The 22222-nt window shown below is 38.9% G+C and overlaps 1 protein-coding gene across 1 annotated transcript in view; it reads left to right on the forward strand.

The window, feature by feature from the left end:
* Positions 1-22222, forward strand: part of cadm2b (cell adhesion molecule 2b) — a 126383-nt gene that overhangs the window by 90679 nt on the left and 13482 nt on the right. The window contains exons 3-5 of the mRNA XM_034112967.1: positions 10834-10983; positions 19890-20042; positions 20604-20741. Of these exons, the coding sequence (XP_033968858.1) occupies positions 10834-10983; positions 19890-20042; positions 20604-20741 (441 nt within the window). The remainder of the gene's footprint in view (positions 1-10833; positions 10984-19889; positions 20043-20603; positions 20742-22222) is intronic.

Below are 22222 nucleotides of genomic sequence, written 5' to 3' on the forward strand. Positions count from 1 at the left end.
TGTGACCTTTCTGTCATTGTAGAAATAAATTACAAGAAATGTGTTTTTGCCCATGTTTCGACTGTTCCGAAAAGGTCACTGAAGGTGAAAACAATCAGATATGAGGGGGTTACTTCACGGGCCAGTTGATGAAAGAAAGCAGCCTGTCTTATCTACTCTGATTCACTCTCAAAGCCTTTTCCTTTATCAACACGTACAGCTTAAAGAAGTTAATGAATGTGTCAGAGAGCATATTATATTATTCAAATGGCGCCTTGGTCAGATTCATCATTCTGCATCATCTTTTTATATTATTTTTAATGTGCACGTATGCATGAATATAATTTCATTCCTAAACTTGTAATGTCTGTTTAGAGAGGACATACTATATCTCAAGTTCATACTGTTTTTTTTTCTTTTCTAGAAGAACATGTTTTCATGCTTAAATGTTCAACAAAACACATTCTCATGCAGCATCTTTCTGTCCCTTCAATCCCCCCTCTCGAAGAAATGTGTGCTCTGATTGGCTGTCAAGAAACGTATGACCTTTGCAAAGGTAAATCTTAGGTAAAGGTCAAACTTTAGCTGATATTAAGATAGGGTGTGATATATTCTGAAGAACGTTTGTGACATTGGAAGGGCAGACACATCTGATGTTTCTGTCTGAGGCAGCCCACATTATACTGACTGAGTGGTCTAATTCCATAGTTTGTGGGTTGGTACAGTAAGAACAGATACCCAAATGTATGTGCACAAGCCTTGGAAAGTCAGGTAAATGCTTTTAAATCTAGGGTTTTGCATTGACCATGTCATCTTATTTTCTTTTCTTGTTTATTTCAGATAGACAAATATATTTTGTAATTTTGTTCACATAATTTCCTCACTTGCCCTGTTCACACATGCTTTACATATTCGATCACATGCCCCAAATAAATTAGTAATTACTTCCAGCTTCTAACAAAGCTGTTGCAATCTCAATTATTATTTAAAATTGCGACAGACAGTAACCACGAGAGGGGTTTGCATGTATTAGTGTTGTGCATACTTGCAATATCTGGTGGTTTTATTTGGACTCTAGTGAATGGAACATGTTGTTTACATGATATGCTTCAAAGAGTGTTGGTGCACTTCAGTTACATACAGTATACAATATTAATGTGCTGAAAAATGCAGTATTGCTATCTGTTTCCACCAGCAGATAAGCTGGAGGCAGAGCTGCCGTTAATAGCAGAAGCTGTTTTTGTTTTGAAAGTAATGACAAGAATTAGACAGTACGAATTCTTGAGAGTTGAGTAAACCATTGTGTGAGCTGATTTAATTGAGTTGCAATGGAGGGTTGTTTGAATTTTTAGTAGTCACTATTAATCTTAGACATTTCATCCCCTTTGAGGGATAAGCTGTATTAGTTTTGGCAAGAAGACCCCATACATAGTATACTAAGCAATAATACCAATACCACTCTGGAGAAGGGTGTGACAGCCAGCCATTATCTGGACAGCTCGAGACAGACACTCTCAGGACTGATTATGGGTCTTTTTCTGAGCTACTGCCTCAAGGTTGGGGGTTGAGAACTACTTAGTTTTATTCAATTTGTTATTAAATGTTCACTAGTTCCTGAACAGGGACATATTATCCTCAACCCCTATGAATCAGCCAGGTCTCTAGAGTGTGCATTTCTGTGAGAGAGCAAACACAAGTCACAGTAAGTCAAACAAACAGAAGCTGCTATTAACAGGGAGGAACACACTGAGATTATCACGGTTGAATCCAGTCTGGCTCTGTGGCAACAACAACGTCCAACAGTGAACGATCAATAAAGCCAAATCAAAGTGTGGGTTTGTTCATTTGATCAGCTTCTCATCATTGGGCTTCTGTGAATTGAGCTGTAGAGCAAAGTCCTCCTAGACTTGACCCAACATTTTATTATGAAGTTATATATAATGCCAACATAATGTTCAGCTGGTGATGTACAGTATATTGGCCAGAAAATTCTTAGAAAAACATCAATATTAAAACAGCAAAAATAAATACTGCATTTCATGCAGTACATACTGTACTAATATATTTTCATTGTATATTTAAAATGTTGAAAATTGTGTACAAACTATATTTACAACAGCACAATCTTTTTTAATCATGCATAGTTTGCACTACTTTTACATTTGGAAAGCACTTAGGCTAAAAGAGAGTACTAAAGCTACTAGGAAATAACATCTCCTAAGTAGAATATCCTAAATTGTGCTGTGAAAACAGGAGAAATTAGGAGCTGCACATTTTGTTTACTGTTTATGAATGTGTATTTGTTCTGATTTAAACTTGCTTCAGCTTGCATTTTAAGTAAACACTTGACTGTTTAAAATTGTATTTTCTTCAAATGGAAAGAAACATTTTGACCATTTTCACACCATTACCTCAATGTTTACCCAGCACCTTTCCATTTTTTTAGATCCCAAGTTGCCAAAATAAATAGGAGTTTATCTGCAGCGGGCAGTTTGATTGAAAAAGATTTGATGTGTTACTTCAGAAAACGTCTGCAGCAATTTGAGGATATAGAAGATAAAAGCATTTTGAAATGTCCTGGTATTTTGGTAATATGTTGACATATGAGCTAAACTTGGAAGCCACGTATACACGGTGTCTCCTTGTTAGTTTCACAGTTCCCTCTGCTTGCCCTCATGTCGCTTGTTTGGAAACAAATGCCAAAAGCTGGAATAATGGAGTGCCTGTACTGTAGATATACCTTACACTGTTGTGTTTTATTTTGTGTGTAACATTGTTTACCGTTCTAGCAACAGCATTTCAAAATAGTACTTCAAATATTGTTGCTGATGCATTCACTGCTATTTCTGCTAACAGAAATTAAGAATTGCCTGCAAAACAAGCAATTAAAACAATTACAATTTGAATCTGAAAATGAGCTTCTGTACATTTGGGATTTGAGGGGATGGATGGTGCTGATTTAGCAGTCAGAGCCTGTCTGGCAGGACATTTTGCAGCGTAGGTGTCCTGACAGTGAAATTCAGCCATCTTTCATCTTGAGCCTGGACCTTCAGCAGCCAGCAGCCCTGCCTGTGGTGTCAGAGCTGCTCTCTGACTCAAAAGGTCAGAGATAGCTGGGGGCAAGGCCTCGACAAACCATGACAAATTATCAATAAAATCTTGATATGAGATTTAAAAAGAAAGAATGGCTGCCAAAGCGGGTGTCATATGGCTCCTTCACTTAGACCTGGCCAAAAGCCTGGCTGGATGTCGAGTTGTTTGCTAAAACTGGAAGAAAGTCATGTAAATGTTATATATACATGCCAATTCAAAGGTTGCCTAAAGTAGACATTCTTCTTTAGACCATAGAAAGAAAGCATGAAAGTGATAACAAAAAAGAAGATGTAATAGTAATAAGCTATATAAAAGATATAAAGTTTTACTCTCTGCATTACTAAAACTATTTTATTTTGTCAGGATTCCTATGTTGAAGAAAAACCTGGCTAAAATGAGGATTTGCCAAGATTCAAAGTTTAATTGACGGTAGAAGGTTTTTAAAAAGAAAGTCCACCTTTTTAGAGTTTAAATACAGAATATTATAGTAAGTTGTTGTACTAACATACAGTAGATGGCTATCACTAACTTAGTGCTAGAAGGATCCATCCATGATTCTAACTTGTAATTGAATGACAATAAAACTGGCATTAAGTCTTAGTGTACCAAATGTAACTAAAGATGAGAAGGAATGGGTCATGTTTCCATAGAAACATTTTATATTTTAGTTTCACAACAAGCTGGAGTATTACTGTACCAAGGAAGACACTTTTCTTCAGTGTCACATCTCACATAAAATGTTTCTTAAATTTGAGCAGGATGTCTTCAGTGCTTGAGGAAATAATTGGAAATGTTCAAATAAATGTTTATTTAATAGCACATAGGAAAGTCTTAATTATTTTTAATGATCTCTTGTTAGATTCTTTGAGGAAGAAAACGGGTATATACTGTATGTCTTTAGTTAGTAAAGAAGGTTGAATCAAGGTTGGGTTCCTTCAGAAAAGGCTTCACTGGATTGTAAAATATGTGACATTACCATTATTCCTGAAGCAATTTACAGTGGTGTTACAACCTATGTGACCTTTTGAAGAATTTAGTAGGTATAATGTCGGCTGAACTGATCTAGGAGTCATGTGTGAAAGTGTCTATTAGTCCTTGAGGAGAAAGTGACTGAGCCAAGGGAGGATAAGTTATTCCAACACAAGTGAAAGAGGAGTCACACTGGGAATCCAACAGGATATTGAGAGCAAATTGTAAGGCACACTTTTACAAAACTTTTATACTGAGTTGGAACTGAGAGCTGTCTGTATTTGTCTCACTTGGGAGGCGGCAAGCTCCATTATTTCTTGTTCCTTCCACCAAGGAATGCACACCACAAGAGGATTCACGTTTTAAGTGGAATATTTATACACTGCAGATGTTCAACTTCCTTTTCTCCCAACATGCTGGCAAATAGGCCACGCAGTTTAGAGTAAGCCAATTAATTACAATTTTGTCAACTCATAGTAATTTCAGTGATTAATGACTATGTTCTCAAGAGTATATTGTCTCCTTAAATACCTTGTGACCATTATTGCAACATGGCTGGGTTTATTTTTCCACAATTACAGTTTTCAGCATCACAAGATTTACTGTGCACACAAATGAGAATTAATTTTCTTTAGTTTGTTTAAGATTTAGCATAATTAACAGACAACCATGACAATAATTGCACATTTGTTACTGTTACTGTTCACACGAGATTCAAGATACTTTTTAAACTCTATCCAGAAAAAGGAACCTTTATGTAGAATAAAGTCATTTTATTTGTAGGTATATCAAAGCCTACTAATTTGTTATCGGGAATAAAACACATTTAATTCATTTGCATTTAAGAACTCTAGACATGATTTCCATATTGCCTAAATTATCAAGTCAACAACGTATCAGTCTTATATGAGACAAATATGTATGTGCATTTATGTTACACAGTAATTTATTAAAATATCACATGTAATAATTGCTTGGATCAATGGAGCCCTACTGTGAACGTATTGGCAGCTTTTTCATTGCAATACCAATACCAACAAATCAATTTCCAAAGTGAGTTTTCAGTGTAATATGTTTGATTTGTGGAGACATCCTTTGTCATTTCCCGGCACCCTATGACATTGCCATGACTCATTAGCATGCAGAAGGGAGCTCAGAACCTCCGACATCTTTATTTGCACTGACGCTGTCGTAGAATCAGGCGCCAGAGGTGAACTTGGTTTGACAAACTGCCTCGAATTAATTTCATATGAATATTAATAATTGTTATTAATCCATAATGAATGGAGGCATTGGCTATTTCTTCAACTATTTTCTGAGTTATTTGTTTTCTTTTTATCCTGCCTGCAGTTTACAGTTTATTCTGCAGTGGTGTGCTTGACTGCTCTCCAGCCATTCATCAAGGCACTGCTTTCCATTATTTGGTGCAGTCAGCTGAAACTGAGAAAGGCTTTTGGGGTGGTATGGCTCATTCTTCCTACTCTCTGTGCTCCTCAACAGAGATGTTCCTTGTATTTTTCACCTTACCCCCTGGATCACTGGTCATTAGAGGAATAGGTTAAATGATGTATGCAACATGGTTTTAAGACCGGCTTTCCCAGCATGCCTTTATTTTCCATGGGATCAAAACAGAACCAACAGATTTCCACATCATCATCAATAATAATAAAGCACTCTATTTACATTCATCGGCCAGCTCTCTTAATCCTCCCTTTAAGATTAGTCATAACGATTTATATCACAGTCAAATTCACATTTATACGATTCCCACCCAGCAACTATGAAAATCAATAACCTAAGTATCGTATTCTTGGCTTCCAATATTGTCAGACTCAGATTCCATCAGGCTACGATCTGTGCTGCATTCTGATAACAGCATGAAGAGCGGCTGGTTGAGATGAAATGAAATAGTTTATCACTAATGCACATACTCAACAGCCAGCCATTCTGGACATCTGTATTCATATTTATACTCTACACCTGCTGCACATCCCACGCTAAAATGTGCAGAGATGAAGGGCGGACAATTACATCTAGCCTTTGTTTTAGCGGACAGCTGTGTCTGTGGTTTCCCCTTGTAAATCTAATCAAATCATTAAACATTTGTTTACAATGGAGATGCTATCCTCTCTTCCCAATTTCTACCTCATTTCAGCTCTGCAGGTACATATTTGATTCATGAGGCAGTGTCACTTGATTCTGTATGAAAGTTAATGTCACAGTGGAGAGATGTGTCAGCAGCATTCTGACTGTGAAGCACAGCAAACAACTTGACTAATCTCATCTGTGCTGACATTGTGACTGATGATCAGCGAGCTGGTGGCCCACCTGAATGTGCCGGACCATAATCTCCCGGCTCAGGGTGATATTGCCAGTTTCAGCCTTCACTGGAGTGGGCTTTTAGCTTTGGCACTAAGAAGAAGAAAAATACAGCAGCTCTCAGATCTCTGTGACCGTCATAAAAAAGAAAAACATTGTGAAAGGGGAAAGCACTGCCAAGGGACCAATTATAGCTTTAAGGCTTAGGCCCGTAAGCAGGCTGATGGTGGACATGTTTTGATTAAAAGCACCTACAGTACACACAAAAACAAATTGATTAAAAGCTTCGATTTTTATTGATTTAGTTCAATTTATATGCAAAAATAAGTTCATTTTGAGTTCAGGGTTCATCACTTCATGTTTTATTCTTTACCTCCCATTCCTCTAAAGCAGTGGTTCTCAACTGGTGGGTCGCGACCCAAAAGTGGGTCGCGGACCCGTTTCGAGTGGGTCGCAGATGTGTGAGTGAAGTAAAAAAAAAATGATTTTTCTTTTTTTTGTTGAAAGAAGTCAAACATTTATTTTTGAAGGCCCGATTTCCAAACGCTGTGCATGCAGTGCATCTTTGCTGATGTTTTTTCGAGTCTTCTGGCCAATCAGAATCAAGATTGTTGCCGGAACTACTCTTTATACATCCATGGGTACAACTTCAGATACAAATGAACACGTAATGAAATATGACCCCCGGTTTGATGATTGACAGGTCACAGAACAATGGAGGCTATCTACCCTTACCCACAATTTAAAGTAAGTCACACAGATTCTCTCCTCTTTACTCTTCTCTCTGTGGGGAGCAGCAAGTTCATCTGTCAGAACATAGTGAAAAACAAACAATGGCATAAAATATTATTAATTTGTCGGGTAGTAATACATTTATTTATTTTCTTCTCAGAGTGTACCAGAATGCGTAGTTTATATGTTAGTATTTCTAAAAATCTCCTGGGGGAGATTCCCCCCAGACCCCCTGCTGGGGTTGGGTTTTCAGCATGTGTGCCTTTTTATGTTATACAGTTGAGCTTTGATTCCATCATCTCATTAAACCTTTTTTAAAAGCATACTTTAGTTCTGTGAAGGGATATAAGGGCACTGTACTTCACTTTTATTAATATTGTATGCTGAAAAGCGTATATATTACAGCACAATAGAGTGGTTCAAAATTTCAGGTCACGATCTATTGACAAAGGAACAAGTGGGTCCCGAGGCCTGACCAGTTGAGAACCACTGCTCTAAAGCCATAGGGATGGTCAATTGAAAAGAGAAAGAGGCAGAGAAAATACTGATGTGACTTATCACACATAGAATTTTTCTTTTACTAAAGCACTTCATAACACTTCATGTTACCAACATGAAAAAAAAAGCAAATGGTATTCATGTTCCAGAGGGCACCCGCTACTTTCATCAAGATATCTCGGGTTACTCAATCCTCACCTCAACTATTCACAGCCATGGCATCCTCATGGCAGGCAGGTTGAATGTCTAAAAGCTGTCTGTAAATATGCGCACGCTGTCAAACAGTACCTGGCCTTGATGGAAAAGAAGTAGTTCCCTCTTATTCAGTATAATACATCTAAGTGCATGAAAAGCGATACAGAAATGCCCAGCATTGAAGTCCTTTAACGTGTAGAACTGATATGCTTTGTGTTTTAGAGTTGGCAATATGCCCTCCCCAAAGGCATATTGCAAAAGTGCAGGTTTATTCCTCATTACATCACTGCACTTCACTGAGTCGTCTTGGATCATCAGTGGAGCAGACAACCTTCATACCTCCATTATTCCTCAGAGATGTTTGTTCCCTTTCACTGGCAGGCTTTTACAGAAATCACAGCCATGGCTCAACATAATCTAGACGTTTACTTTGAAGCTTTTATTGTATCTTTCCTGGCCTTAAGTATTTATTGTTTTTGTCGCGGTTAAGCCACCATGTATAGTCTTTATTTGTATATATATATAAGCCAATAGTTTTCTTTGGTAAATAAATTACACAATCCAAATGTAAATTGGTGTAGATATGCTCAAATCACACATTTAGCGGCTTTCATTTAAAAGGCAGTGCCCGTTATTTGTGGAGGACATTGTATTGCATCTTAAAAGCAGTTTATAATACATCTCAGGTATGAAAAGTTCAGTATATCTTTCAACGATAGATATGGCAATTGTTAGACACCAAAATGTATCATCTTAAAAGTGCCAAGACAGATGTCAGTCAAACAGTCTGCATGCCCACACATTTTAAAACAATTAAAACGCTTGTGCAGGTGTACAATGTTAATGTAAGATCTTGAAATCATTATTGATATATTTTTAGGTTATTTTTGTATTATTGTTCTAATGTTTTTTTACCTATATCACTCTGTTACTGGAGTAAAGCACCATTACAAATACTCTTTTTGTTATTACAAAAATATGATCTAGTTATTACCTTTAATTATGGCTTTACCCCGTACCAAGATAATACAAATGTATTATCCTCTGATTACAGAATGGTAAGTCAATGTAACCACGTCTTTTAGTAAAAATATGCCACAAGTTCAATTGAATATTGTCAGTGAAATATCCTTCCTTGCCGAACACACCTGAACATATTTATATTTAAGTGAGGTCAGAGTAGAGGGTCACACAGCACTACTCAAAGTAGTTTATGGTTACGTTTCTTTCTGGAATATTGTTTGGCGCTGTACTGTAGAAGTAAGGCCCTCCAATCACCATCTCAAATAAAAATGAAATACAGTCTGTAGTCGGCGCTGGGGATTATGTTTCCACAGAAAGGACAGCATTTGCCACACTCTAGGCTGCTACAGAATGTCAAGACTGGAATTTCATGAATGTATTAGGGGAAGCTCAGTAAGCTGCAGTGCACTGTAACCTGCACCGACACTTCTTTTAAAACGATGCTCAAGACAGGGCCTTGTGACTGATTATGTGAACAGCCTTTATTGGCCTTGCAGGGATAATTACATGGAATTTCAAAAAGCGCTTTTTAATGAAACCGTACATACCCTGACCAAAACTTGAAGGATTGTGTAGTATATTCCAACCCATATTCGTGACTCTTTGGATTTATACCTTTTATTTCTTGCAGTGAGCCGTATACACTGGACACAGGCTGAAGAGATGGTCGGGTAGATGATATGACAACAGAGTAGAAAGTTATGCAAGAACTGACAACAACACCTCTGCATAGTTCTCCACATACAATTAATTCCCATCCATTTCCCTTTTTAAAATGACATGCATAGCTGATTTCCCTCGACAATTTACCGACCCAGCCAACTGCATTTCAATCATTGTAATGATGACAGGATGAAATGTTTTTTGTTGATGTGATATTGTGTGATTATATGTAATGAGCAGATAAGTAATGTGCACTGTTGGAATCATTTTCCTGGTACTATTTATAGTCAGCCTTACCTTCACCTATAGCTGATAATGGTCTCCATCAGGACAATGAAGGTCAAGGAAGGTCCACAGACCTCTGGCTGGCCCAATCTCCTCTGCTCCACCATTTGAGCTGGACTAATGAGGCAGACAGCTGCTCCCTTAGTTGAAAAGTCCCCGTGGTGAAGTGTACCTGGGAGAGGCAGAGACAATGTCACCTTCATATCAAGGCACATTACAAGAGGAAAACAAAGCAGATCTGTGAAATCAGGAGAACACATGGTCAAAGATTAGCCATGGTCAGTGATAATGCAGCGGATTTAGCTTCAAGCATGTACTCAAAAACTCTAACACGGTTGCTATTAAAACTGCTGTTATCCCTAAAGAGGCCTTTCTGGTCAGCCTCATTTTAAGCCTCACTTGTGTTCGCACAAATAAAGAGTATTGGTTTTAGACATCTGTTTCTGAAGCTTGCCAGAGTTCAATAAAACATAAGCAGGATTCTACAATGTAATTAGGGGACTTTGCTGAGGCGACAAGTACAAATGCGGAATAAGAAGGTAAAATCCAGCAAGGCTGGGTGATTAGGCCTCATTTGGATGTCTTCTGCACACTGTGACGAGCGGCTGTTTCAGGGCAAGGCAGTCGCTCGGATCGAAGGCCCACAGTGTCTAGGATTATGTGTCAATTTACCACCCAGCTGCAGCTCTAGACTCTACTGCAGAACATGACTACCTCTAATTAGGCCATGCTACCAATTAGAGCCCTGCAATAAGGCAGCGAGGAAGGCACTCTGGGAGAGTAAACCCTACCATTGCCTCCATTGTAAAAAAAAAAAACACCATTGTTTTCTAGCACCAACAGCTGTCCAAGGCTGGAGTCCATGTCAACCAGGCCTCCATTAAGTTATATTTGGTTTACAGGGATGTAATGGAGACATTCATGTAATTGGGCGTGAGGGTGATGGGAAATGAACATTGAAATATATCAAGTCTGAATGGTACATTCATGTGATTTAGTAAAAAGACAACCAGTCCAACACAGCAATTTATTCACATCATGGTCATGACCTCAGACTCTGTTTTTATAATCCAACAGGTGGACAAGGTCAGTTCCCCATAACTCAGAATGTGACCGTGGTAGAGGGGGGCTCAGCCAACATGACCTGTCGTGTGGATTACAATGATAACACTTCCCTCCAGTGGTCAAACCCTGCACAACAGACCCTATTCTTTGGGGACAAGAAAGGTGAGTAATATTCCTGAGGATAATGGCTGTAATGATAACGTGATGAGATATGATAAAGATGTCTTAACCACACTCCATTACAGCAGAAGTCTTCTTCATTAAGTTTTCAAATTTGGAATGAGCGAAATTGTCTCTGCCTGCCTGCGAGCACACAATTTGACTGAATACAGGAAAAAGGCAGGATAAGAGGGAAATGCATTACTCATAATGTAGACACAGACTTTTAATGAATTTATGTCTCCATTGATGTCCCAGGGCACACACTAAACAGAAATACGCTGTTTTTTAATTGAACTTTTGTAATCATGCAACACTGACAGTGTTGTCTACAACACAGTAACGCCTGTGGATTGTGAGATGATTTGGCTTAATTAGCAGTTTAGCTGCCCTACATTTGTATTGCTGTTTGGATGTCACTGGAAAAGGACAAAAAGAAGCACACTGTTGCAACCTCGTGAAACAAAGCCCAAGCCAGAATGAATTATAATGTGCTCTCACCAGCCAAACCCAATTTAAAGGTGACAAAAGTCTGGAGGTGATAAATTGGAATTGGGGTGAAAGGGAGTATAACAGGACTGGTCTTGTAAGAGTTGGGTGTGTTCATATTTCAGTGTTTCTCACAGCATATTAGCCATTTCCTTTATGCTGTAGCTGCTAATACAATATCATTGGTTCAGTGATTGAAGATTAGCTTTTCCTTTGAATAACAATTGATAGGAGAGAGAGACGCCAGAGTGAACCAACAGAAAGAGACTCACAGTCTGGTTTGAAGAAATACTTTCCCTCTCTCGCAAGTGATTGGATTTAGTAATGAGGTCTAAGGTGTTTTATTAGAAGACATTACTTCAAAATACAATTAAATGAAAGTTAACCAAATCTTAAGAAACTCTTATGTGAATGGCATGTTAAATGTGTCCTAAGCATCTGGATTCAAGCCAAAATCCTTATTATATTTACTTCTATGTCTTCAACGTACAGCACATATTTGACTTAACACAACCAGTTTTAAAAATCACTCAATTCTATCACGAAAAAACGTCTAAAAGATGTAACACATCATTCAAATAACATTGTTTGGTTGTTTCATTTGCCTTCAATAAAGCAATCTATCTTTGCTTTATTCATATTTCTCATCTCCTGTGAATGCAAAGTCATAATCTGTACCTTTACCCAGAATGCCGCTGTAATAAGCATTCTAGGGGGGTTTGGAGAGCCCAGTATGTTAGAGCCACTTCGCCCTTCTTGGACAGCCATTTATATTGCATGATAGATTTTTTTTTCCTCAGCAATATGGATGACAAAAACAATGCAGTCTACTCAGCAGAGGTTGCCAGGGCTAAGTATTGGAACACTTCCTCTCGATCTCCTTTTAAACAGCCAAATGAAAAGCTTTATTGGCACAGTGAATACGATGCTTGTGAGGCCATCAGGAGAAATGGGAGGTGTGGAACAACACAGGCTTCATGTGGGGAAGAGAGTGGGACACCTGGGAAGAAATCTCTACTGTGCCAAATCACCAGTTAATTGCTTGGCAAAGGGCTGCAACTGTCCTTCTTCCCCCGTTTGTTGTGCCTTCTTGTAGAAGCCAATGAGAAATGTTAGAGTCACACTTGTGATAGCTCTCAGTCCGACAACTAACGGCAGACTGCTTGAGGTTGAGGCAGGCTGTTTCCTCCCTCTGATGAACATCTGGTCATAGACGGCTGTCAGTGAGTAGATTAGATTAATGCAGCTATGTTGCATTCTCTTGTTCTCAGTGTTTAGATGTTGCTATCTTTTTTTACCTGCTGTTTAGATGCATCCTTTCTTTTCCCTGTGCTTGTTGTCCCTGTCTGTTGTCTTTGTTGTCCACCTCTCTGCTTACAACATCCCCATGGGTGTTCATGACAGCATGGCCATATGTTAGCGTTTGATGCACATGCAACTTTCTCTCATTCTCTCCCCACAAAGGTAGTTTGTCATTGTGCATACGTGACCCCAGCCTTACCACTCTAATGTGTGAGTTCAAATGCTCAACATATACTGTACAAGTAATGAGGATCTGACTTTTCTGTCTTAAATTAGACAAAATGCATTGTAAGGCATTTTTTGAAATCTATTCTCCCTCAAGCTAGGTATTAAAGATAAGGGGCATTTGTCTGGATGGGATTGGAGTATGAATGAATATAGGATGGAAGGAAAAGACTATTAAAATGACCTTTTACAGTAAATTCATTTAAACAGCTGTGAAGTGGAGTAACATCTGTAGGAAGTTTCATATTATATATTGGGTCTGACAGCTGCTGGGTAAAGTAAGACAAAATCTGATCTTTGCCCTGACTATAATTTGCTCCATTTTAATTCAGGTCTGACAAATGAGAATATGAAAAAGCCCCAAAGAGTAGCTATTAGAGCCAAGGACAAAAGGGATTTCGGTGTCTTTCTAGAATTGTAATGACCCTGAATACCTTAAGTCTACTTCAGTGTATCAATAAGAAAAGCAAGCATGTGTATGTTTTGCATCAAACATTATTCATACACAAGTGCCAGTAATGCAAGCTTTAATACCTGATGATTGGTTGTCAGTGCTTTTCAAAGCTGCTCATTTTCTGATCTGCCAAAATGGTTTGGTGTACATTTCGGCCACTTAAGCTACCTGAATAATGTTTGGAAAATAGATTGGTAAAATAAGCATTGACAATTGGAAGGGGAGCAAAAATGAACTGCGGTCTCTGATGCCAAAATCTTTCTGGCAAGGACAATGTCCAGCAATGACAATGCGACAAAATTAACCTTTTTTTTTAGTGCATGTTGCAATTAAATTACCATAAGGAATCACAATGCTGCACTATTAGTTTGTAAGCCGCTGGGACTCCTCAGGTAGGTAAGTATGTATAACATAATCCCAGCAGTGCGTCCTACAAGTTGTGACCTTTAATTTGTCTACACAGCAATGTCACATCTCATGACAGACTGGGATAAGAGTTGCGGTTGCAGGTGGGAAGGAAATAGTTGGCAGGTAACAGCTTAATAGCTTAATGTATCTTTGGTGTGATTATAAACGGTGAGAAGGACCTCTATATCATCCTCTACCAACAGAGGATCAGTCAAACCTTGTGGAGCTCCAAGAGAGTGTTAACCTTGCTGGATTCCCAAAGCCGATCCATATGGGTTGGACTGTCTTCGCACATTTGTCTAAAAGCTGAACACAGCCCTCCTCTTATATCATGCCAGCTGGCTTCTTGGCACGTTCCACCTGATCCATTATGTATATCTGAGTCTTGGTTGATTGTTTCCACCTCAAAGGCTTCAGACTACAATATGGCAAAGACCATAATGCAGATTCCTTCACACTACCACCACAGATCTGAGAAAACAGAGATAGATCACCTTAATAGCCGGGGCAACACATCTTTCATACATTAGACCAATTAGCGTGGACTGTCGAGGAAGCAGCTCTCAGCTGGGCTGCCACATTGAGGAAATCAATTTGGACCATATGTCTTTTGTAGTATATGCCTTTTATACGTTGCCGGGGTTATGAATTATTATTACTGAGCAGGACAAATTAGATCAGAGCTGTCCTTTGCTGTCTTCATTATGAATTACTTCTCTTTTGGGTTCTATGGGAAAATAATAAAACGTATGTTGCAATGCTGTAGAGAATGGTAATGACATCCTGAAGGCATGCAGGATGGGAGGAGATACTTTTGTCGGATACGGTGAATATGAATAATGCAATTAATGGGAAACTACTGCCGGTTGCATGTCAAAGGCAGATAACAAATTGCTCATTTGAACTACGGTAAGTGTTTGTAGCAGGGATACGGAGCCATATACATACATGCTGTGGCAACTAATACAGCCGTTTTCATCATCTCAATTCAATCTCACAGAGGTTTATGGTTCATCATTCATGACATTTAATTGGGGCATTCAGCTTGGACCATAAAGGTCACGAAGCAAAATTGATCTTAATTGGCTTGTAATAATCAAAATGCTGTTATGTGCTAAATGAATGCTCTAATGTGAGCATTAAAACATTCATTAGCTTGAGAGAATGAAAGATAATTACCAAGGACGCAATTACTGCACTGAGCACCAATGAAAACACATTTTAACGTCCATTCTAGTAAACACACAACATTTGATGGTGGGTCTGTTTGAAGCAAGTGGACGAGGCATTTACGTGAGTTCAGTCTCAAGTATCTGTATTTAACTATCTTTTCTGGTCTAAAAATGATTAGTAATATTATATAATATAATATATATTATAATATTATTACCAATAGTGTTATTGTTGATGTTTATGTATGTGGCATCCAATTTTACATTGGTATTTTATACATATATCTAGAAAGCAAAAAGAACAAGTCTTATACAACAAATACATATACGTTTTTTAACGTTCAACACACTATGAAATTGTTTTATTTAATGGATTTGCTTGGCCATGCTTTCCCACACTTTTTCACATATCTTTGGGGGAAAAAACCTTACACAAAAGCAATGCTAAAGGAACATTACACAAGCTGCAAGTTGTATTCTCAAGTGGTTACTTTTCAGTCACTGTTTTTACTGGAAAGAAATGTAAATGGGGTCTCATGGCCACAGCTAATGTCTTTCTTCAGGGAGTAATGGGCTTTTAAGTGCAGTGGGTTACCTCCAGCTTCACTGAAATGTGAATCGACCATTATGGCACAATACACTGGGTTTATTAGCACTAATGTGAAAACCTGCTCTTCAATATTCTATACTCAGCTCTGTGCCACACTGCACTTTCATTTATAATGTTTATTAAAATAATGAAGAATATGGTGTATTGAAATGACTGTAGAAGGTTGAGACCCACCTGGATGTTTAGCCATTGATTTGTGCTGTTCATTAATGTGTCTGGTGTATGAGTAGAGCTAATTTGAAACCAACAGGAATATGTTAACCTACTGGTATTACATTTAGAGTGTTCGTATTGTATGAAAAAACGGAGATCAAGGGCAGAAAGATTTCCCACAGTGAACACTCTTATGTCAGTGGCTTGAAAAATGGACAGACAAAAATACATTCCGTCTCATGAATTACCACTTAAAGAGGGGACAGAGCACTGCTGCTGGGAGAATTCCTCCTGCTTTCCTTACCTTCTTTAAGCGCTGAAAATGAGTCCAATCTGAGTATATCTGCTCTGTGGGATCTCTGAGAGGGCGGGCAGTAACAATGGCCCTCTGGAATAAGGCCCTTTCCTTCTCTTAATTGCAGCCACATGTGCGGTGGAAAAGAGCCCCCTGCCTGCACCACTAGCCCTGGAACACATCCAGAATCGCCCACACAGTCACTGAGTGAGCACCGCCAGCAGCAAACACACTCTAATTGCAAAGAGTGGAGCCCCTGGCTGGAGAGCGGGGGGTGCGCCAGGACCCTGAGTTCTCGCTGAAGGACAGTTGGTGCTTTCACATTCCAGGACTGGCTCAAAGTGGTTACAGGCCATACAAAATATGTCCAAATGGGGACACTCTGCGTTGCGGATGAAACATATTTTGGCTGAACCCGAGAGCCATCAGCTGGTTTCAAAGACTAATGGATACAGTAGATGTAAAATCTTCTTTCTCTATCTGGACTGTCACGAGATACTTCATTGTTTTGGATTAGAAACATTGGTTAACATCTGTCTGCTGCTTAATGGAGTGCGGAAGTGAATGCCATATGATAAGTGCACTTCCAGTTCCTCTGCCTCCAGTTTCATCTGAGGACAGAGCTAACATAGCAACCAAACAGACTGGCAGCTCTTCTATTACACATTTAAAAAAATGCAGTGCAAGTTGTTGAATCTATTGGTTTACATGTTTGAACAGGTTATTGGATACTTCAAATTCAGAGAACTCATAGCAAAACTGACCTTGGTTGTTAAATCTGAATCTGACAAACTACAGTATTCTTGGGAGACTTCAAACTGGCCTTCCTCTGACATGAGGGGTAGTGCAAAGGGATGTCAGAAAAACAAGGCAAACATTACTTTGCATTAAGGGGCCATAGCAACAGTATCCCTTGCCCTGAGGGGGAACCGGTGTCAGTTTGACTGATTTGAGACAGCCTTGGTAAGGCTTCCATCACACGAGATCTACTGCACATTAAGCTGCCATGCTGCAAGGCTGTAGCATACACAAGGTCATGGTGCCGATTTATGCTTTCTCCTAAGCAGTCTGAACAACGCAGGAGCTATCTAGGGTTTGTGGGAAATGAACCTTTTCATCACATTGATTTCCTAAAGCACCTGGAAAAAAGCTTTGTCAGCCGCTGGCATTTGGGTCTGATTGTGACAGATCTGCCCACAAACTGGGCCTCTAGCCTGGATTGGATGCTGGTAGTATGGTTTCCTGGCCATGTGCTGTTTGAGTAATAGAAAGCACTTGTCTTTGGGTTATTCAAACCTTTGTACAGCTCTTTCTATCAATATGTCATTGATTCACGTGCTGTGTAGTGCCAGTGGCTGTCTAAAAGATGCATCAGTCAAGTCCATCTTTTGTAAAACTGTCTCAGCTACTACTTGCATTACACTGTCTGAATTAGTATTTCAGCTACTGACATTTAGATGTAGCTCTGTTTTCATGGTAATGTGATATTGTTGAGCAGAGTGAAAAACAAGGTTGAAGCTCATCTAATACTTCAGAAATTTCACTTTAAATTATCAGTGATCTGTACTATATTTGGTCACTGTTTTGTAGGGGTGTAAAGGATCATAATTCATATGTTATCCATACTGAATGGTTGCTGGTTTACCCTGTTTGTTTTCTTTTTAAAAATCAAAAAAATCGTTATCTTTTTTCTTTCGGTGCAATATAACTTTAACCAAAACATGGCTGATTTCCCTCAAGAAATCCTTCTTAAGAAACCACCAGAACATTTATCGGCATCTCGGAGATGTTTGAGCTTTGAGGTTACGAAGAAGAATAGTTGGCCTGTTTCTCCTCGTCTTTTCTTTGTGCGATGCAGCGATGAAGAGACACGCAGGGGAAGTACAGTATGTCTTCTTGTCCAAAGCTTTGATCTTCTCAGCCTGCACTTCCATATCTTTTGAGTTCCTGTACGATGTTTGTTTAGACCCCATCACCTTTCCAATGCATCCACCAAAGGCATTGCTGTTTTCCGCCAGAGCCTCTGGGCATTTCCAAGCTCTGTAGTGAGGATGCTTAACTACAAAGAACATCAGGCAGCTTTGTTTCAAGATGCAGTTTTCTACAGTAAGACTAGTTTGTATTAAGCCCCATAGCACATAATAAGCTGCTTCTCTGATGGCAAAGCTTCTTGTTAAATTTTAATTCTGGCTTGAAGATTGTTTTTATTTACTCTTTATAACAAAGAGTCCCTTCAGGGAAACTTCTTAGGGCCATCAAAATCTCCTTTGCCAATTCCTTTTTAGCATGCGTGTGATTAAATGATAATGATCATCAATTGATGTGGTGTAATTGAAGCTTTGCAAATAAAGACCTATGTCTGAGTAAATCTAATAATCATTTCCACCAATCTAATTTAACTGTGTATCACATGGCTGCTGTGCATGTTCATCGCTTAAGTCACATACATTGGAACGGAGCAGGTGATTAATGATTTTCATAGAGATTTCTTCTTTATCTGATGTGATTTTACATTGGTTACGTTGATTAAATCCTAATCAACACCCACCACTTCTGCTGCATTTTGACCCGTGTTGTACAATCCAATATAGTTCAAATTGCTATAGATGAAAAAAGTGTCCAGGGAGAGAGCTGCTCAGGCCTGGAGGGAGTAAAGATTAAGAATGTGTAATTTATTCAATGAAGAGCACTTTCCTCCCTGCCCTCTGTGGTTGGTTGCATGTAGGAGTACGTGATTCTCAATTTGAAATTATATAGGAGATGACAGGTGCGAGATTAGCTTTTTTCAGCTGTGCTGCGTTGTTTTCCCAGCTTTACAGTGTTACAGTCTGAATGAGCAGTGGTGAGTGTGTCCTAAGAAAACACTGACATGTTTTATTTCAAGCTGTGTTTAAAGAAATTCCCATTGTGATGGTCATAAACTCACAAGTCTTAGTAGGAGTGGTTCATTTGTTTTTTACGCTACCAGATACTAGCAGTATAGTTTTTGTGTTTTACCTTACATTTGCACTGAAGCTAGGCAATTTGGATGGAATATATACTTAAATATTCACAAGAATATTTTAATAATATTGATGTTTATCAAAACACTGCCAATCATTAACAATTTGAATCTAAAATAATGTAATTGAGGTCCAATACAATAAACTGCGTTTAATGGTTATGTATTACGTTTCTATTTTCTTAGACTTTTATTAAAACATCCTTAAAATCCCTTGTTTAGACAAATGAGTCTGACATGTATACAAAAAACAAACCAAAACACAATGTCATTATTAATACCTCTTTGAAATACTGCTCTGCCCTTATCTACACTCTATTATGTTAGCCTACAGTTACAGTGGACAATACAAACATGTGGTTTGAATGAGACCAGGGTATGCTAGAAGACCCAACCCAAAGTCAGTTGCTGAAATGGTTAGAGTGAGTTTAAAATGATTAGCTGCATTTGTTGTGGTTAGCTAAATATATATTTTATTCTAAGATTATAGGCTTGATTTGCTTTGCTAGAGCATAGCAAATAATGCTCACTGACTTTAAATAAGACTGGCTGGCAAAAATATAAATGTAATGAAAAAGTTTGAATCCATTGGCCCCAGTGTGTGTTTGCTGCATTTAAAAACGATTTGAAATAAAAGAACAGTGCTTTCCGCCTTGATCTAGTAGGAGTCATCAGAATTACAAATAGTATTTCTACAAGTTAATTGCCATTACTGTATTCAGCGGGAATTTGCCCATTGGTAACTCACTTGTCTGTCCTTTTACCGTTCGCTCTGTAACTTTGTCTGTTTCTTTACACAGCTCTGAGGGACAACAGAATCGAGCTGATACGAGCTTCGTCGCAGGAGCTCACCATCAAAATCGGTGACGTCAGCCTTTCAGACGATGGCCTGTACACCTGCTCGCTTTTCACCATGCCTGTCAAGACCACCAAGGCCTTCCTGACTGTTCTGGGTGAGCATGTCCATTTTGCACCAGCCTCCAAGACTGTGGCTTACTTTACACATTCTTACAGCATGAATACACGCACATTTTCAACTATGGTATTTTGCTACACCAAATCATTGGTGCTTCGTAGATTTTTTTAATTTCTGCATTACATTTGACCCTTATTTACTCAAATAAAGGATCACACCAAGCCTGCAAGCTAGTAGTGTTACTGAATGTAGTTGTCTGCCAGTCAGGACAGCCACAAAAAAAAACTCAAAGTCACCTCTACGATGACCTTCACACACACAGGAATACATTTGCCACAGTAATGTAAAAAAACAATTTTGGATATTTCCCTTTTTAATTATGTTTAGTTTCCCATTCATCACCTGCTTTGTTTAGTCTGCTGTTTTTATCATACCCTTTTTTCCTGCCTTGAAAATCATCAAAATTATTTATTATTATGCTACTGAGAAAAGGAAGCATGAATATCTGAATAAAGTAAATTATTCTCAATCCTTTTTTGTCACAGCCTAATTCATGTATTCAGTATGTTCTTTACATTTATATTTCCATGTTTCACAGGTGTGCCAAGCCGACCAGAAATCACAGGATTCACCAAACCTGCCATGGAGGGGGACATAATCACCCTGACATGCTCCACACTGGGCAGCAAACCAGCCGCCAATATCCGGTGGTTCCGAAATGACAAGGAGGTTCAAGGTAGGCATGTGGTGTGGATTTCACAGAGCATCGTATCCTCTGTTACCTCATGTACCCTCTCTGAGACATCATTACTGTCAAGTCAGTCTGCTTCCTGCGTTCCTTTGTGTTCCTGCATTGTTCACTGGCCGGGGATTTAGCACTGCCTATCAGCCTGGCTCACAGCCAGCATTGCTGCTGACTTTGGAAGCTGTCCAAAAGTTGCTGGATTGTAGCAGAGCCATCCACATCTCCCTACCTGACCAAGGTGAAGACATACACCTCTTATTGATTCAAATTGTAAGGTCAAGTGTACATCCACAACAAGTTCTGCACAGCATTCTGGTTTCACTGTTCGTGGCAATGAAGCAATGATATACTCAGCTGGTTTCAAAAAGAAAGAAGTTTGCATCTTTTACATTTACAATGATGAAGAAGCTACGAGTCCTCACAATTTAGAAGGTGAGACCAGCAAATGTTTGACACTTTTGCTTTGTATAATGACTTAAACCTTTGCTTTGTTGTCAGAATTGTGTAGATTTAGTTTTCTGTGGATTAGACTCAGTGGCGTAACAAGGTTGTGATTGGCCCCGGTGCAAATATTGTTTTTGTCTGGTTTCTGAAGACGGCTATCCTTACACTGCTGAGTGGATAAAGAAATAGCTGTATGTTGTTGGAGACTGTGTTAAGGAGGTGTGTTTCATAATTGTTCACCTTCAAAGAAACACGGGTGTTAATTAAACCGTATAAAAATCTCAGTACCTTGGAACTGTTTGCATGTGATGAGTTGATCTTGCTGGGCATTTGTTCCGCAGGTGGCTCTAAGGTGCTTTATTTTTCAAACAGCCGCATTAGATTAGTCAATTGAGTCAAGGAGGATACAAGAACGCTCTAGAATGCAAACTCACAGAGGCCACATAACTAGCTTCACCCAGATGGAAAGAAAAAACATTGACAGAGACAATGCATTAGGCAGCAGATGGAGCAGCGTAATGTGCGCTGATAACCCTAAACCATGCAGCTGAAGTTTTTTTGTGCTTTCTCACAGTGTGCCTCACAAGCTTACAATTTCTTGTACACCTTTATTTCAAACTGTCTGAAGCTCCGTACTTTGTGTTTTTATAGAATTTATCACTGTCTTATTTATGGTTTAGAAAATTCACAAGAAGACAAAAACATTAGAAAAATAACGGAATGGGATGTTTTTCCTCAATTTGATGGCAGTGGTAAGCTGTGTGGAGCTCTTTAATGTAACAGAGCATGCTGCAGAGACTCAGTGTGACAGTTGCTCTTTATTGAAGATTTGCACCAGAGAGCTTTTCTTGGTGGTTCTGTCTGTGTCTGCCCAACATGGCATGATGATTGATGGGAGAAGGGCCAGGATATGAAGTTTTCTTGTTGAAATGACATGCACGTAGATCCCTGAAAGGCCAGTAGAGAGCTGGCTCACAGCGTCACGACCAGACTTGCTGTCCATCTCAAGAGGCACTGAGATGATCTTT

The sequence above is a fragment of the Trematomus bernacchii genome, unplaced genomic scaffold, assembly GCF_902827165.1.
Source record: "Trematomus bernacchii unplaced genomic scaffold, fTreBer1.1, whole genome shotgun sequence".
Classification (NCBI taxonomy): Eukaryota; Metazoa; Chordata; class Actinopteri; order Perciformes; family Nototheniidae; genus Trematomus; species Trematomus bernacchii.